The 16,640-nt window shown below is 39.6% G+C and overlaps 1 protein-coding gene across 1 annotated transcript in view; it reads right to left on the minus strand.

The window, feature by feature from the left end:
* The window catches only part of adamts7 (a disintegrin-like and metallopeptidase (reprolysin type) with thrombospondin type 1 motif, 7), a gene marked incomplete at its 3' end in the record, with an annotated part of 103,775 nt that overhangs the window by 48,720 nt on the left and 38,415 nt on the right, over nt 1–16,640 (minus strand). Inside the window, exons 6-8 of the mRNA XM_080458043.1 lie at nt 14,755–14,879; nt 9,577–9,726; nt 5,195–5,338 (exon numbers count right to left, since the gene is read on the minus strand). Coding sequence (XP_080314169.1) covers nt 5,195–5,338; nt 9,577–9,726; nt 14,755–14,879 — 419 coding nt within the window. The remainder of the gene's footprint in view (nt 1–5,194; nt 5,339–9,576; nt 9,727–14,754; nt 14,880–16,640) is intronic.

Raw genomic sequence — 16,640 nt, forward strand, 5'->3', positions numbered from 1 at the left:
AGAAGGATTCGACTTTATGCAACCAGCTGAGGGAAAGCTCCGGAGCGACGCAAAGCAACGCAGCTCAAAACTCAGCACAGCGCACCCAGCGGGGCGGTTCACATAGACACTGAATGAGAAGCCAGAAATTAATGGATCCTGTGGGCACGAACGTTCACCTCGTAACTAAAGTATTTAACTTTACATTGAGCTACACGCTGAATGTTGATATTTATTTATTGGATTACATTCAAAATAGATAGTCTCAAAGCGGCTTCATCTTATCTTAAAGACCCCATTAATCTCATATTATCCAACCAGAACACGACAACCTCGTCTTAAGCTGAAGGAGACTTGGTCCATACTGTAACTTTTCTGGGTTTCGAACTTTGTTATTTTGTTGGAGAGGAGCTGAAAGAGTTGACCAGACGGAAGGACATTGCAGAAAGTCACAGATAGGTTTAATATATATACGTATATATTTGGAGAAAATTCAGAGAGAAGTACTTTAAGAACTTGAGATCTCAATTCTGACAAGCCGATCTTCAAAGACTGTCTTCATCGAAGATAAAGGTGTGTGTGTGTGTGTGTGTGTGTGTGAATGTCTTACAGAGGCCTTTGCATCTGTGTAAGGGCACGAAGGACACGTTTTGAAAAGACCTTATTTTCTCAGATTTGAGTGGACTTCAGACGGATCGTCTTCTACCAATATGTCAGTGAAGTAACTCGTCCTCTTTTGAAGAACTGACTGAAGGGGAAACATGTGTCATGGGTCTATACTGGGATGAATGACAGTGGTTAGTTTGATATTAAGGACTGGTTCAGCTCACTCTGGACCGTGTTCTTAGTTGAGCTGCTATGGGTTTAGACTGCAGGGAGGCAAAATTCATTTACATTAAGATGAGAAGTTTACACTAACATTTCCTCAATAACAGCATTGTTGTGGAGATATTTTCTGATTGGTTACGTTACAGAACGTTACGTTACGTTATGGAACGCCCACAGAGGAGAGCGCAGAGTGTAGTATGGATGCAATCATGTATCACCCGTGGCCCGCACACAGTCTGCAGACACGCAATGCGGAAATCATGGAGGGCTGATGGAGAGGAGCTTTATCAGTTATCAGAAGTTTATCATTCAACATCCTCAGGTTTCAGATCTGTCTCTCTTTTAATAGTGCATTAAGATTAAGGTAAGTTTTATCATTTATACTAGTGATTATCAAGGGAATTTGTATTTTTTTCAGACTGGAGGTGATCAATATTTCAGACCGTTTCTCACTGAATAATAATATCATTAACGCAACGCAACGTCAAATTGACTCAATCAACAGCAGCAATTAAAATGTTCTCCATGAGTGCCTCGGGACTGAACAGCCCCGCGGACGCCTTCAAAGCCGGACTACCAGGAAATGTTTACGTCCAGTCGTTAACGCTTCCCTGACTCTAAATAACTCAAAACTGATCCTCAGTCCAGATATGAGCCATCTGGATTTGTGAAACATTATTTACAACATTTTCATCTTCTGTGATTTGCAGCAAGTAAAGTTTGAGTAGTTTTGTCTTCAGGAATTTGGACAGTCTGGACATTGAAGTCTTTGTGAGGCATCAGTCTGATGGCATCAGTGCTCAGCTCCAGAATGACCCTCAACATTCCACATAAAATAACACCTACAGATCAAACCTCCGAGGCAGCAGACGGAGGCCTGTGGAGAAAGCATAAGGGACGTACAATGGAGCCTTTGTCCTGTAGCCAGACGCAGAGACAGGACAGATGGGCTTGAAAAAAAGGTCCAAGTTTCAAAAAGAAACCAACTGAAGCAGGTTAATTGCTGAAAGAGCTGCTGGTGGTCCGTTGTACTGCGTTCGTTTAGGATTACAATCTTTATCAGACTAATGCCACTGAAGCTGTTATACGATTTCAACAAAGGTTTCCCAGAGTTTATGTTAACATCAGAGTACCGGGCTGATTTATCCCAGTAAGAAGTGGATCTGCATCACAGTCCAGAAAACCCAGAGTTAATCCTGAAGTTACCTCAATAAAAGAAAATCCTGAGTCGTAAAATAGAACCAAGGTTGATTTGTGGCAACATGTTTGTTTACATGTACATGCCGTGTTTTACACTGAAGTCACATTTGACTACACAAGATTTGGAATATTGAGCGTGAAGAAGATAGACCTACTGTACATATATGGTTTTATAGACGTCTATGGTGCAGAGCCTGATACTCTGCTGAACAATCTGTTAGTGTGTGGTTGAGCTCTGCAGTCACTATCAGATCAGGAGAGGAAGATCTTGTGTGTTTGTAATGAAAAATCTTACAACTTCATTGATCAAAATTCATTTTGGATCCCAGTGCAACAAAACATCAATAATAGCTTCTAATGTGAAGGAACTGAAGGAAGTCAAACATCCGAGCACTGATTTCCACTTGGCGGGACACGAAAAGTGAGTGCAGCGTGAGAATTGGGGGGGGGGCGGGGGCTCGTCCTCCCACAGCCGCTTCAGCTTCAACCAACACAAACTTCTATCCAACTGAAGCCAAACACAAATCTGTGTTTATGAGGCCCGAGGCAGCTTCGTCTCAACGGACAGACACGCACACACAAACACACACAACAAAACAACGGCTTTTATGTCACCAACTAGTGGAACTATGAACCCGCGGCTCTTTTTAGTCCTGCCCCACTGGGTGGAGTCGGGTCGCTGTCATGGAGCTGAACACCCACTCAATGAATTCCAGATGCTGGGAGCAGAGAAACTGGGACACACACACACACACACACACACACACACACACACACACACACACACACACACACACACACACACACACACACACACACACACACACACACACACACACACACACACACACACACACACACACACACACACACACACACACACACACACACACACACACACACACACACACACACACACACACACACACACACACGGTGAAACGGCTATAAAATAAAAAGCACAATTACAACATTTGATGACAGAAAACACAAAAAATCAATACTAAAAATAGACCACGCAAAACTACATCATGAAGAGCAAAAAAAATGAAAAAATGAAAAGAATTGCTTCAAAAAACGGAAAAAAAATTAACCAATGCTGAATCGTAAAGCAACATAAAATACAGTTTCTGTATGTACATCAAAACTATACATACAAACGTTATAAGCTGAGTGATTCTCATTTTAAAAGGTTAAATGTGTTTAACATTGGAATTGGTGGAAAGCGACAAAAAGACTCTCATGGTCATACGGTTTGCAGAAATCTGGTTTTGGCACGTGGACCTTATGTTTGACATCCCGCTGTTCTCTGTTGAAGGTCATCTGGCACAAGTATAGCATGAAAACTCACAAAACATAAATGGCTTAAAGACCGCAATATCCCAGCAGCAATAGCAATAAAACAACCGTCTTTTTTTCTGTATACATACGGTCCTTGATAGGAACACATCGTCGCGGTACCATATTGTCCTGCATCTATTTCCTCTCCGGCTTTATGGTGGAAGAAAATCAAGGCAATAATAAAAAGAAATGAACTGGCTGAAGACCCTTTTTTCCTCCTGTGAAGAGATTATGAAACGAAAAGCACTGAGAGGAAATCATTTATAAAAACAGGCCCTTTGAGTGTTTGTGGGGGAGCAAGAGTGTGAAAGTTGTGCTGTCGAAACACATTATGTGTCCAACTGTGAAAAACAGCCTCTGTTGTGAAGCGAGGACTCAGGAAACGGCATCATTAATCAGAAGTGCACATGAAGTACACACCTCTTCAAGGAAAACATAGAAGATAATTTTACACTCCATCATAGCGTTGTATGTACGTCACTCAGTCTAATTCATTGCTGCTGGAATTTGGTTCTCCATTAACTTTAATCTGTTGGTATGCCACAGTTTTCAAACACTACTTGACATCGCTGTGCAAGCCAAGCAATTTGGACAATAAATCCAGACTCTCCAAGTCACCAAGACCAGACCTAGAATCTAAGGGGCTGAGATCTTATATTAAAGACCTTGAAAATGTGACCTGTGGGGGGGGGGGGGGGGGGGGGGACACACATAAAAAGGAAAAAAGGAGAAAAGAATAAAAGCGGAAAAAAAAATTTTTAAAAAGGGAAAAAAAGAAAAAGACAAAAAAAGAAAATAGTAAAAAAAAAAAAAAAAAGGAAAATATGAACGATAAAGAGAAAATAAAAATGTGAAAAAAATGGACAGGAAAAAAAAAAAAAATATATATATATATATATATAAACTAAAAGGAGAAAAAATGGAAAAAGAAAGAAATAGACAAGAGTTTCCAGAAATTCAGGAGCTTTGTTGTATTTGGCCATTTAATCATAAAACAATGGAAAAGGAACACAAACAAAATCAAAGTTGCCCAAGAGGGTATATCATATTACCTGTGGATACAAAATCAATCATCACGTGTTAAGAGAAGCAATCTTAACAATATTTTAAACCAAAACGGAGCAACAATGTCATAGAAATGCACGTAATACAGACTTTTGTTTGTGTTTGAGCCTCGTGCTTTGAGCTTTGAGCTGATGAACCCTGTAGCGCCGCGTTATGTAATAATGGTGAAATATGGAATAATGTAATAAATGTTCACCTCATTATGTAATAATGCCGCATTTTGTAATAATGTGCTGCTTTTTGTAATAACTTCTTACGTATGGCAACAGTTATTGTAAAATGTGGGTTTGTCACTTTTTTTTTGGAATACAATTTTATAATTTGGTGTACTACATAATAGTTTTTCCCCTTTATCAGTACACATGGGTCTGTGTTTGATAATGAGAAAAAATTGTGATTCAGTTGGACAAGAACTATATGTTACTCTTTGTTTTTGCTCATGTCCTGCCAACATAGCAATGATAGAATGCAGGGATCGAAATGAAGTTTAACTTTTCAGATCACCTGCCATTGTGGCCGGCAGATATTTAGAGTTAGAAGCCAGCCAGTATTTCCACTAACCATTACACACATAACAGGATTGTAAGCGCCACTGAGTGCAATTAATCATTTGACCCACATTTTGTAATAACTGTTGCAGTATGTAACAAGTTATTACAAAATGTGACGTTATTACATAAAGAGTTGAAAATGTATTACATTATTACATATTGCACCATTGTAACATAATGCAGCGCTACAAACCCTCAAAGATAAACATGTAAATGTGTAATTGACTCACTCGAGGAAGCGGGTGATGTACTGGCGGCTGCAGCGTGACCACCGTGGCAGGGCGGTGCCGTACAGGAGCTGTGGAGACATGACGAAAGGTCGTTTCCCAATGGGTTCACAGTCATTACCGTTGCCATCATGCTGAATCCCAAAGCTGTGACATAAAAGCACATTCCAGAAGGAAGAAAAAAACAGAAAGGAGGCATGGAGTGAGTGAGCATGGCATGAAACATGTACATCAAAGCAGCAGTGTGCAACAACAAAGGTACACAGTAGGCGAACTGCACAATGTAATGTTTATCCTTCACTGTGGGTGCGCCACAATGTCCCTGCAACAGAACAACAATCACTGCACATCCATGAAGAAAAGACAACACGTGGACCGTCACGTTTCTGCTGTTTCACATCTGCACCTTCAAAGGCTGAAAATACGATCCCTGCAGTTTTGAAGGTGCAAAATGCTGATCGTTTCTCGAGTCTTTTTCTTCTCCAGTGATTGACAGCACAGTGTGTTTTTCTTTTCGGTGTATCCTGCATGTATCTTTCCTTTATCATGGCCCCATATCTTCTTCATTCCCTCCCGTTTTACTTTCAAATTGGATTATTATACTATCAAAATGACTTGTACGTTTGTGTGGGAGTCTGTACATTCTGTACATTTTTTTCCCCTTTACTTCAAGCAGTGATTCCCAATCAGGGTGGGTAGTGGGGGGGGGGGGGGGGGACACTAACGGTGTAGTTAGCATGCCAGGCCATGAGGTGGCGCTGTTTAAAAAAAAAAAATAATACCAGAAACACATGGTGCAGAGAACAATATAAACATTAACAATGGGAGAACACGGACATTCGTATGGACTGACGACCACGTTGGATTGTTATTACAGTGACTCCCAACGAGGGATACACATTGATTTTGGCACAACGTCGGAGTCTGTCGATAAACACTAAAATATTAAACATTGGCATGAAGCACCAGCATGAAGGTCACAACTTTCCACTGGGACTTTAAACAGATGGTATTAAAACACGTCTTTTACATGAGAACTAATGTTTCCTGATGATACACTTGATAATAAATCTAAACAGTAATGTGGCTCCATGAAAATATGGCTGGATTTCATAGACTATTCTTATAATTATTGTTATTAATATTATTATTATTATTATTATTATTATAACATAGGTTATAAAGTTGAATTGACACAGAAGAGAAAACCTATTGTACCAGATTCTATTTCAAAGTCTTGATTTCAATTTATGCAACTGCTGCATATTTGAATTTGATGAGACGAGGAAAACGTTCCAGAAGGTCAAATCTTGCTCAAAAGGGAGTAAAGCATTGTGCTTATATTGATTTGACATTTTGAAAAAATTCAGACTGAAAGTCACTGACAGCAGGCGGCAAAGACTGCTGGGAGGTTTCTTTTTTCAGCTGGAGGACAAAAGAATACATCGCCAATAGTTTTCATGTACAAAAGAAGTACTGGATAAGAAACAGTAAGGAATTCCAGTAATTGTAACTGGCTAAAGGAAATCATTTGAGATTTGTGTTCTGCAGTAGTCCTGAGGTCGCTGCAATGCAGATACAAAAAAATAAGCCTGTCAAACACATCAGCTTTGAGTACTATATTTGTACTCAATCAAATTGTCAGTGGTCATAATGTTGTGGCTGATGGGTACTAGTTACATCTGACTGTGATATTTGCTTTCTTGTGAGGGTGTCTGTTAAGCTTTAATTCTCCTGAATAGGATCCATGTGCACATTCACACACTGTATGTCAACATAATCGGCCAATCAGACGGAGCCCTGCTGCACGAGACCCCCCCCCCCCCCCCCAGCAGATCACACCTGATGTAAATTAGGGGCGACAGAAACTCTACTTAGTAAAATGACATTTTCAAAACGCAAAACTTTCCCCATGTTTTGGGCGACTGTTTACATGACAACGGTGCTCACAGCCACAGAAAACACAACATTGTGTGAACGCTCCGACTCCGTGTTGATGGAGGGAAACACAACCTTTTAACTCCGTCTCCGTAGAAACACAACTTTTCTGAAACGTCGCTACTGCGCATGCTCACCATAGTAAATAGATACGCGCCGTAGATAAGAACAACGATAATAATAATTATGAGGCATTTTATTTATGAGATGTTGGTGTGGGCAGCACTCCGGACCAACAGGATGAGGATGGCGAGAAGTCCGGAGTCTGCGGCCATGAGGATATTAGATATTTTTATGAGGGCCGTCTCGGTGCTGTGTGCTGGACGGAAGCAACACTGGAACTACTCATACAGGTTGTTGTTGGTTTGATGTGAGTGGATCTGGGATGCAACAGTATTTTTGGATATGAAAGGGAGAGATGAGATGGAGGGCATGGACATTGTTGGGGTCTGAGCCAGGTTTCTTGAGATTGGTGCTTATTGCAGCTGATCTGAACCAACAGCGCCCACTCGTGGCCTGGCATGCTAACTACACCAGGGTTTGGTTGTTTGTTTTGCTTTTTGTTTCCTTTTGTTGTATTTTTTTCTTCCGACATTGATTTCAGCGTCTCTTCTGTTTTCGTGGAAACTGACATTGCCATGCAAACACAAAACTTTTCCGAAACGAAAACCAAAAAAAAAAAGACGCGTTTTCACTTGAAACCTTGTCGTGTGTACGGGGCGTAATTTCCGTCAGCAAACATAAATACTAAACAAGCTGAAACTTGCGTGAGACTCCAAGAAAATGTCACTGTTAAAGGGTTGGATGTCCTTCTGAAGGCTGCGTGAGCCTCTTCCCGTCCTCCTGTGGGACTTCACTCCGTCCTCGACTTGTGAACATGTTCAATACAAGCCAATCCCCACATACATGAAGGGCCTGATGCCAATCATACGCGCGCTGATGGAGAACGAGGACACTGATCACAGACGAATTATTTGGGTGGACGTTCAGCTGGACGAGAATCTGCCCGTAGATCCAAATAGGATCCAAATACAGAGGAAGCAAACGCGATGTCATTTTACTGCTCAGATAATTTGGTCAACAAAGACTACATGAATTCAATTTAAATGAGCTGAGTGACAGTTTGCAATATTTAGTTTTAAGCTGATAAAGCTGGAGTCAGTTTATGTGCTTTTAACCAGATATGCATAACAATGTAAATAAATAATTAGAGGGCACATGATAAGTTAAAGCAGCCCGTGTGTTAATCTCCTGTCAAGATTAACTCTGGAAAGCAGCTTTTCCATGTTTATATGTGATTGGCTTCATTAATTCCGGCTGTTATGGAGTCATTACAGTGAGAACATTTCATCGGAAAAGCTAATAGAAATGTGGGATGACATTGAAAGAACAAAACATGGTTGATGGACAGAACAACTCAAAGTAAAGAGAGAAATTAGTGTTGCTCATGTAATGTAAACAGAAAATAAAAAGTCAACAGTTTCCTGTGTCTGTTCAGATCTTGGAAAGTCCTCGAAAATGTTTCAAGGGAAAATATCGTTTTTACATTTTTGCTTCCGAAAAGTTTCACATTAACATGGCAATGGTTTGAAGACGATGTCCGTTTCCACGGAAACAGCAGACATGCTGAAAATTTCAGTAGGTAGGCCATGAGCTGGTGCTGTTGTTTTTCTATATAATGACAACAACCCACACACAGAGAATAACACGTGATAAACATCAACAATGGGAGAACACAGACATTCGTATGGACCAAGTTAGATTGTTATTACAGTGACAGTCGACTATAAAACGACCAAGTCCAGGAGACTCTGGACTGGGAGTCCTGACATACTGGAGAAAACTTTTTTTTTTAATTGTCTATCTACTGAGCATGTGCAGAACATGTGTTTCCGAAAAGTTGCATTTCCCACCGTTTCCATAAGACCGAGTTGGAGTGATTTTTAAAAAGTTGTGTTTTTCCCCTCTGTTTACATGAAGACGAGACTGAGCATTCTCAATACGTTAATTCAATACAATTTCACCTATTTTAATGGAGACGGAGCAGTTTCAAACCCCCCACCCCCACCCCATTTCCACGGAGACAGACTCCACCTTCGGAGCGGTTTTCAAAAAGTTGCATTTTCAGTGGTTCCGTGCACCGTCGATGAGTAAGCGGACATCCAGAAGACTACGCAGGTTTTGAGTTTTCACTTAAAAACGTTGTTGGGCAAACGGGGCCTTTTATTCCAGTTGCATTTTTTATGAGCAAATCAAATTTTCGTAACTTTTGAGTCTATATATTTTCGAGAATTTTAAAGATAAGATTCTCTATAATTATATGTAAATCAACCCTAAAATGACTAACGTTCATTTATTTACATTGGTACTGAACGGGATATATTGTTTCGAGGTCAAAGCCCCCGGAGATGGTGCTGTTGCTGTTCTGAGTGTCTTGATGATCTTACTTGTGTCCCATCTCGTGAGCCACGGTGAAGGCCAGAGGGAGGCCCGTGTCCTCGCTGATGCTGCAGCTGCGGTGCGGCTGACACATTCCCGCCACATGGGACAGTCCCAGAGTCTCACAGGGCAAGTTGATGGTGGTGCAGATGTCCTTCCTTTGGAGAGGGAATACAGACACGTGTTCAATTTCATGCATCAGACGTATAAAAAAGAAATAAATAAAAAAGGCCACGTGGTTCATCCAGTAGCAAATAATTTGTCTCTTGTGACTGTGAAATCTAATTTAAAAGGAGTAGGTGGAGATGAAACTAGAAGTTATATTATCAAAGTTATTTTAAGGTGATTTGAAGGAAAAAATTGTTTATTGTCTATGAATCCTGACAAGTAATTAACAATATCTTTCAATGTGAAACTAATTACAATCCAGTATTCGGCCAGAGATTATGACTCCAATCTGTTGTGTAATCCAAAAGGAGAGGGTGAGTTCAGGGTTAATTGCATCAGTTCCCTGCTGAGTTGCTCCCGGCACTGCTTACCATCTGATGTGTTTTCTATACAGTGACGTCTGTACATGGGGTTGAGACGACAGACAGCCTTATAATTGTATAAAATTAAAGTTGGTAAAAACGTACACACAATTTTACGAGTGGTTTAATTTTCCATAATTATCACATCCAAATTTAAAATGGAACCAATACATTTTGCAAACCATGTCAATATGGAACAACTCACTACAACATGCAATAGAATGTCTTACATATTGTTTCAATAATGAAGTGAAAATGTATAGAATTTTAACGAGATATGAGTTATTAGAGAGAGGAGGGACAACAAGAGAGGGAGAGCGAGAGAGACGAGAAACAGAGAGAAGAATAGAAATAAATCAAAAAACATAGAAAAGAGATTTAGGTTAAAAAGGAGAGAGAAGTAATTAAGGAAAGAGAAAAAAACACAGTGATAATAATAATAATGGTAATAATAATAATAAAAACAGAGTGGGACAACAGGAAATAAATACAAAAAAATAACAAAGAGATAAAGAGAAATTGAGATGAAGAAACAAAGATAGATTGAGCCAAACAAATTAACAGTAGTAACAGAGAGATAGTCATTTCAGGCTGAAAAATATGAAGGACAAAAAATTTGAGAGATGAAAATAGAGAAAACGATTAAATGATTACAAACCAGTATTCAACTTTGATTTTTTTTTTTTTTAATCCATCTGAATCAACTCAAAGATTATTTTTATATTTCCAAACCCACTTCCTGTCTTTTATGAGAGTAACAATGTGCAGTAAAGACACAGATGGACGTTCACACCACAACCTGTTTGTGTGTGCTTCTCACCCATAAACAGGAACGAAAACAGAGCAGACGGCGAGGAAGAGGAGGATGAAGAGTAGAGAGAAAGCCCTGCGCTGATGTGAACATCAAACGCAGGAAAAGAGGCCGATGGAAAGAGATGAAAGAAATCCATCAAAAAGGACACGAGTTACATCAGACGGCAAAAAGACAAGATGGGACAACTTGGTCCTTCTTTCAAACCTTCCATCTGCAACATTTGACCGTTTCTACACTTCTAGACCATTTCTTCTTTTCAGGCTTGAACACCATATGTCTTCTTGTTGGTCTTTCCTAGTATCTTTCATTGCCCCCATTTATCATCTTGCATCATTGAGAAAACACCCTTTGATTTACAACCCGGCGGAATCACACTTTATGACTATTAAATGGAGTAAAACCATGAAGGTTTTCAAAGAGTTTCCACCGTTTGCCTTTTTTCTTGCCAATGCGTCTGCTTGTCTCTCTCCCCTTTTCGAAATTCACATCTGTTTTGTCTCTGCAGGCGTCCTGAGATGTTTCTGCTTAACATCAGTGAAGGATCACAAGCTTCAATGTTCTCTCAATCTTCAAGATCCGGTTTAGAAATCAATGAATTCAACAACTAGAACAAGGCAGAACAGCCTTCACATGTGATAATGTCAGACAATGACAACCCGACCACTGGAGAAGAGACTGGGAAATCTCTCATCTCTACGCTTTGTTAAAGCTGATATACTCTTTGATCAATTTTCATATCAGATAATGCATCAAAACTGTGCATCCAATTGTCTGTCAGCAATAAAAGTCTTATAATGAACCCTGTACCGACAGAGAAGTGGCAGCTTGAAGGACCATTTTTCCCTCGTTGTGTGTGATTCTTTAACAATCACAGAAAACAGCAGGCTCTTCTATTGATGTGCATTCTACAGTAATGGGCTCCCACGTGCATTGACGCTCAAGCAAGCAACAACAGAAATCTCATTAAGGGTTGGATCTGCGTTTTGGCTGCACTTGGTTCACCTGCAACCTGTGGAAATGGATGACAAGTTTTTAAATGAATCCTAATACACTCATTGTCTTAAATGTTTCTTGGTACAAGAGCGGAATATCAACCAACGATTATTCTTAATGTGATTTTCAGCTTCGGGATGCACGCCAAAATCGGCCGAACGTTGGTATCTTCCGATAGAGACAAGTCCAGTTTATCTGTATTGCAGCGTTCATACCCAAGGCCATTCTAAGTGCTTCACAAAGGCAAAGAAATACATATAATTACTTTAGAATCGTTTTAAATAAGCCGGCAGTTTGAGCAAACCGCAGGTGTTTGGGAAGTTTGTCCCAAAAGTGAGGAGCGTTTAAATGAAATGGTCCTTCACTTTGTTTGGTTCTGGTTCTGGGAACACACAGTAGACCCGTCCCAGACCACCTGACAGAGGAAGATAAACAATGCTATACATCAAGGTGTCAGAGCTCCACTAGAATTAAAAGCCAGACAGGACAAACAGCCTCGTTTCCACTGTGCAGTATGAGCTGGGGCGGTACGGTACGATGTGGTACAGGTTTTCGTGTTTTACCACTGAGAAAAGTTGTGGATAGTACTAGTAGGATTTCTTACCTCATAAGCAGCACCAATTATGTTGGGTTTTGGCAGTTTGTAAATAAATATAACCCCGGCCCCATTTTAACGGTACTCTCTGGGTGGATCCATGGAACAGAGTCGGGTGTGGGTACACCTTGCCTTACCGTACCGTCCCGTGGGAAAGAGAGGCGGAGCGATTGTGTCATCTGTATTCCATAGACGATCGCCTTTGCCGTACATAACTCAAAACCAAACTGGGGTTTCAGAATTTCCCCACTCTGGGACCAGTGTTAAAAAAAAACAACATTTTCAGGATAATAAAACGGCGCCTCGGCCAAAAACGGTGCGTTTCCGTGAACCGGCGTTTGATCCTGGAAGGAACCTGGAGCATGGACGTGTAAAAGCTCAGATCAATCAGAAGGTGCCAATCCATTTAACATCTGATGTGCTCCCGTTTCTTTGTCTTTTATTGCCACTGAAAGAATTAAACATCGACATGAGACACTGCTGGTTGATTGCCAATTTCTTCTTTTTTTTTTTAGGTGCAGTCAGAGTGAGTACGCCATGACCACGCCAGGCCGTCGAGGTGAAAAAAGAGAGACGTCATTATGTTGATGAGCACAAAAGAAAAATCAAACATGGAGATTTTTTTAAGGTTTAAAAACAGATGAAGTCGCTGTTTGGAATGAATGCTCATCGTCAGCCATGCAAGTGGGAGTTAAAACCCCTTTCCTTCAGTGTAAATGTAACCTGGCTCGCTCCCCGGTTCAATACCTCGGGTCACAGACGAGAAGAGGAATCGTATAGATTGAGAAAAGGCATAGGAAGAAAGAAATGTGCCTCTCATTGTAAATGATATATGAGGATTGTAATTTTTCTCTCTCCCTGGACCTGAGAGGAATTCTTTACTTTAGTTTGTTTCAAACAGGACTGTCACTGGTTGGAGCTTACATTATTGTGTACAATAGTGTGACCTTGGTGTTGTGTTTATATTTTGAAGCATTATATAACCACATAGCCTCCTGTTCTGGAGAAAAAATTGCTTTCATTAAATGAATCACCTGCAGCTCTCAAATTAAAATGTATTCATTTCGATTAGGAGGCTATATAGGCTGTGCTGTAAACAGCGCTTTCATTATTCCTGCAAAAGGAAATTGTTCACAGTTACAAAGCATTAGTTGTTAGAAAGCTATTAGAGAGAGTTTACACTTTTATTTTAAGTTTGTTTCATAAAATAAATCAGTTTTCTTATTTTTGTACAAAACAACATCAGTCCCATCAACACGTTGACAAAAGCACCAGATTGTTATTGTGATTTAATGTTGTCAGTATTAAGTTTGCATTAGAAGCACAGGTGGATTAAATCGGCAATCGTTATTATTATTATTATTTTTTATTTTTTTTATTTTAAATCGGCACATATCAAATTTCGTGCATCCCAAATTAAAAACCAAGCAAGCAACAATAGAAATCTTATTAAGTGTTTCGACTGCACTTGATTCACCAGAAGCTTGTAGAAATAGATGACAAGTTTTTTTTTAATTAACCCGGATACAGACAACAAATAAAGTATTTCTTTATGTTTTTTTGTACAGAAGCTGAATATAAACCAAAACCCCCCTTTTTTTTTTTTTTTTTACAAGCATAAAACAATATAATATTTAACTTTCAGTACAACTGTGTTTTACTATAAAGTGCATTTCCAGGCTGTGGCACAAGTAAAATCTGGCAAAATAACGTAAAAGAAATTGGACTGAAACATGTGGGAAATATGGGTTTAAATCAGGGGTGTCAAACACAGTTTACCGTAGTTCAGGGGGCCACATCTTGAGTAGGCCGGATCAGTAAATTGTGCTGTAATAACCTTTTGACTTAAACTTTAAGGTTTTTCTGTTGCATTATGGGTGTAATTTACACCCTGACAGCTTGGCTTTGAGGCAAGTTTGATAGCAACGAGGTGGCTGTTTTTCATGACAGCATCACGGACGTCTCAGCTCAAGTCTGAGTGTGTCCACAAGTCTTAAGAAACTTGTAAAAAGAAACTTGTTTTCTTGGAAATTTTTACCGTTTGCTTGGTGGTTTGGGGGATCGGAGCCGGTTTAAGCCCCCAGGCCTTATGCATGACACCCCTGATCAAGGCATCAAGACATTGCGTAAATAAGAGATATACTGTGATGTTTCTCCCTGAAAGCATCTCAATTGAGGTACTGAAGCTGCTCTGCTAATTGTGATGTGAAGTGTAATTATGAGAAACAGCATGGTGGGATTAAATCCTGATTACCTGGTGAGGAGGACGGCCACGTCGTGGTGCAGCGGGTGCTCATCCCCCTTCATGTTCAGCTTCTTCTGCCACTTGCAGAAGCTGTTCAGGCTGTTGTCTGCATGGTGTGTAATCTTTAAGTCATCCTGTCAAGGCCACAATAGACGAAATTACAAAATTACACACTACAGTGATGCGACTGAGCAGTGAATGCACCACCAGAGCATTTAGAGTCGTGGTTTACAACCCGTCGATCACGATCGACAGGTTGTCCAGTAAAACATTGATCTCTACACCAATCGTAGTTTTCATGGAAATCTGCAACGTCTGTCTCCAACTTCTAAAGAAACTGTCTGTTGTACTGTCACGTTTGAGCCATGCGCTGATATTTTCAGACGGCATGTTTTTGTTGATATTTTTCTTTAATTTAGGACAGAATCCGTTTTACATTAGAGTCAGGGTACAACCAATTGCATCCATTTTTTCCCTTTTCTAGATATATATATATATATAGCCGGGATGTCCGACTGCAATTCCACTGTGTGTATGGAAGCATATTCTACTTTATTGCACGTCTAATATATTTGTGCATTTTTATACCGTTTTGTCCGTGAACGTGAAGGGCGTTTGCTTGCGATTTGATTGGATGTTAACTGGATTGAATTCCACTTTTAACCATTTAACCATAATCAGAAAGGTCCTCAACCCCCCGAGGAGCAACATCCCACCACCACGAGCATGTGTAATGAATGTTACCTGAGTAATTTATCCAAGGGGATAATGAGTAATTTAAATCTGACATATCGAAAGTGTTAAATGGCATGAAAATGCTATAAATGTCAGCATCCAGAGAGGTGTTTGCTTTAGGAGCTCTGCAGAGTTAATGATTCACATCTTCAATCACATCTGCACACATTCAATTTTCTGCTGCTGAAAAGAACATTAAAGAAAACATTGATTCTTTTTTTAGTTTAATATGTCTTCACCGTTGCTCATCTGAACTACTCCCCTTTCATTAATTCTACATGAATGATGAATTAAGAACCATCAAAATGCGAATAGAATAGAATGGAATTTAAATATGTTATTAATCCACGAGAAGAAATCTTGATATATTTTCATTTAATCACCAGAAGCACTAGGCAATTAATCTACTGACCAAAGAAAATAAAAGTTCTATTTGAAGCCTTGAGATCTATTCAAGGAAATAAACACATCAGCCTTTGAATATGTTGTGTTTTGTGTTATGAAAAAGAAAAACCATAAAAAAACAATGAAACTGATGATTTGTCAAAACTTTTTCGTTTACCAAGTAGATCACGGTAATTCAATAGGTTACATTTTAAAGAACCACTGAATTTCTTTTCAAAGCTTTAAATCAAATTTTTGATTTACAAAGACATTTTTTAAAACACTGCAGTCAAACTTTTGGGAAATTGGGTGTTGTATGAAGGACAGAGAAGTGAACAGATCAACGATCCCACATGTGGCAATCTATAGATCTTTTTTAAATGAACGTCAAACTGTTCATTTGTTGATAAAAACACATTTTGTGCTAATAAATAAAAGTGGAGAAAATGTAAAATGAGGAAATAACGCTGAAAACCATGTAGTTAGCATGCCAAGCCACTAGTTGCTGCTGTTTGTTTTTGTAATGAAACCACGAGTCTGCGCACAGAGAAAATACTATATTAGCATTAACAATGGGAGTACGCGGACATTCTAGTGTACAGATGATCAAGTTGGATTGTTATTACCGCGACTGTCAAAATAAAACTACCAAGTCCAGGAGAATCTGGACTGGGAGTCAAGACACTCTGGAGAAAAACATTGTTGGTATTGTTCATCTACTGAGCATGTGCAGAAAATCTATTTAGTATGGCCGTGGTGCGCATGCGTTTCCGATG

The sequence above is a fragment of the Lipophrys pholis genome (genome assembly GCF_963383615.2).
Source record: "Lipophrys pholis genome assembly, chromosome: 2".
Lineage (NCBI taxonomy): Eukaryota > Metazoa > Chordata > Actinopteri > Blenniiformes > Blenniidae > Lipophrys > Lipophrys pholis.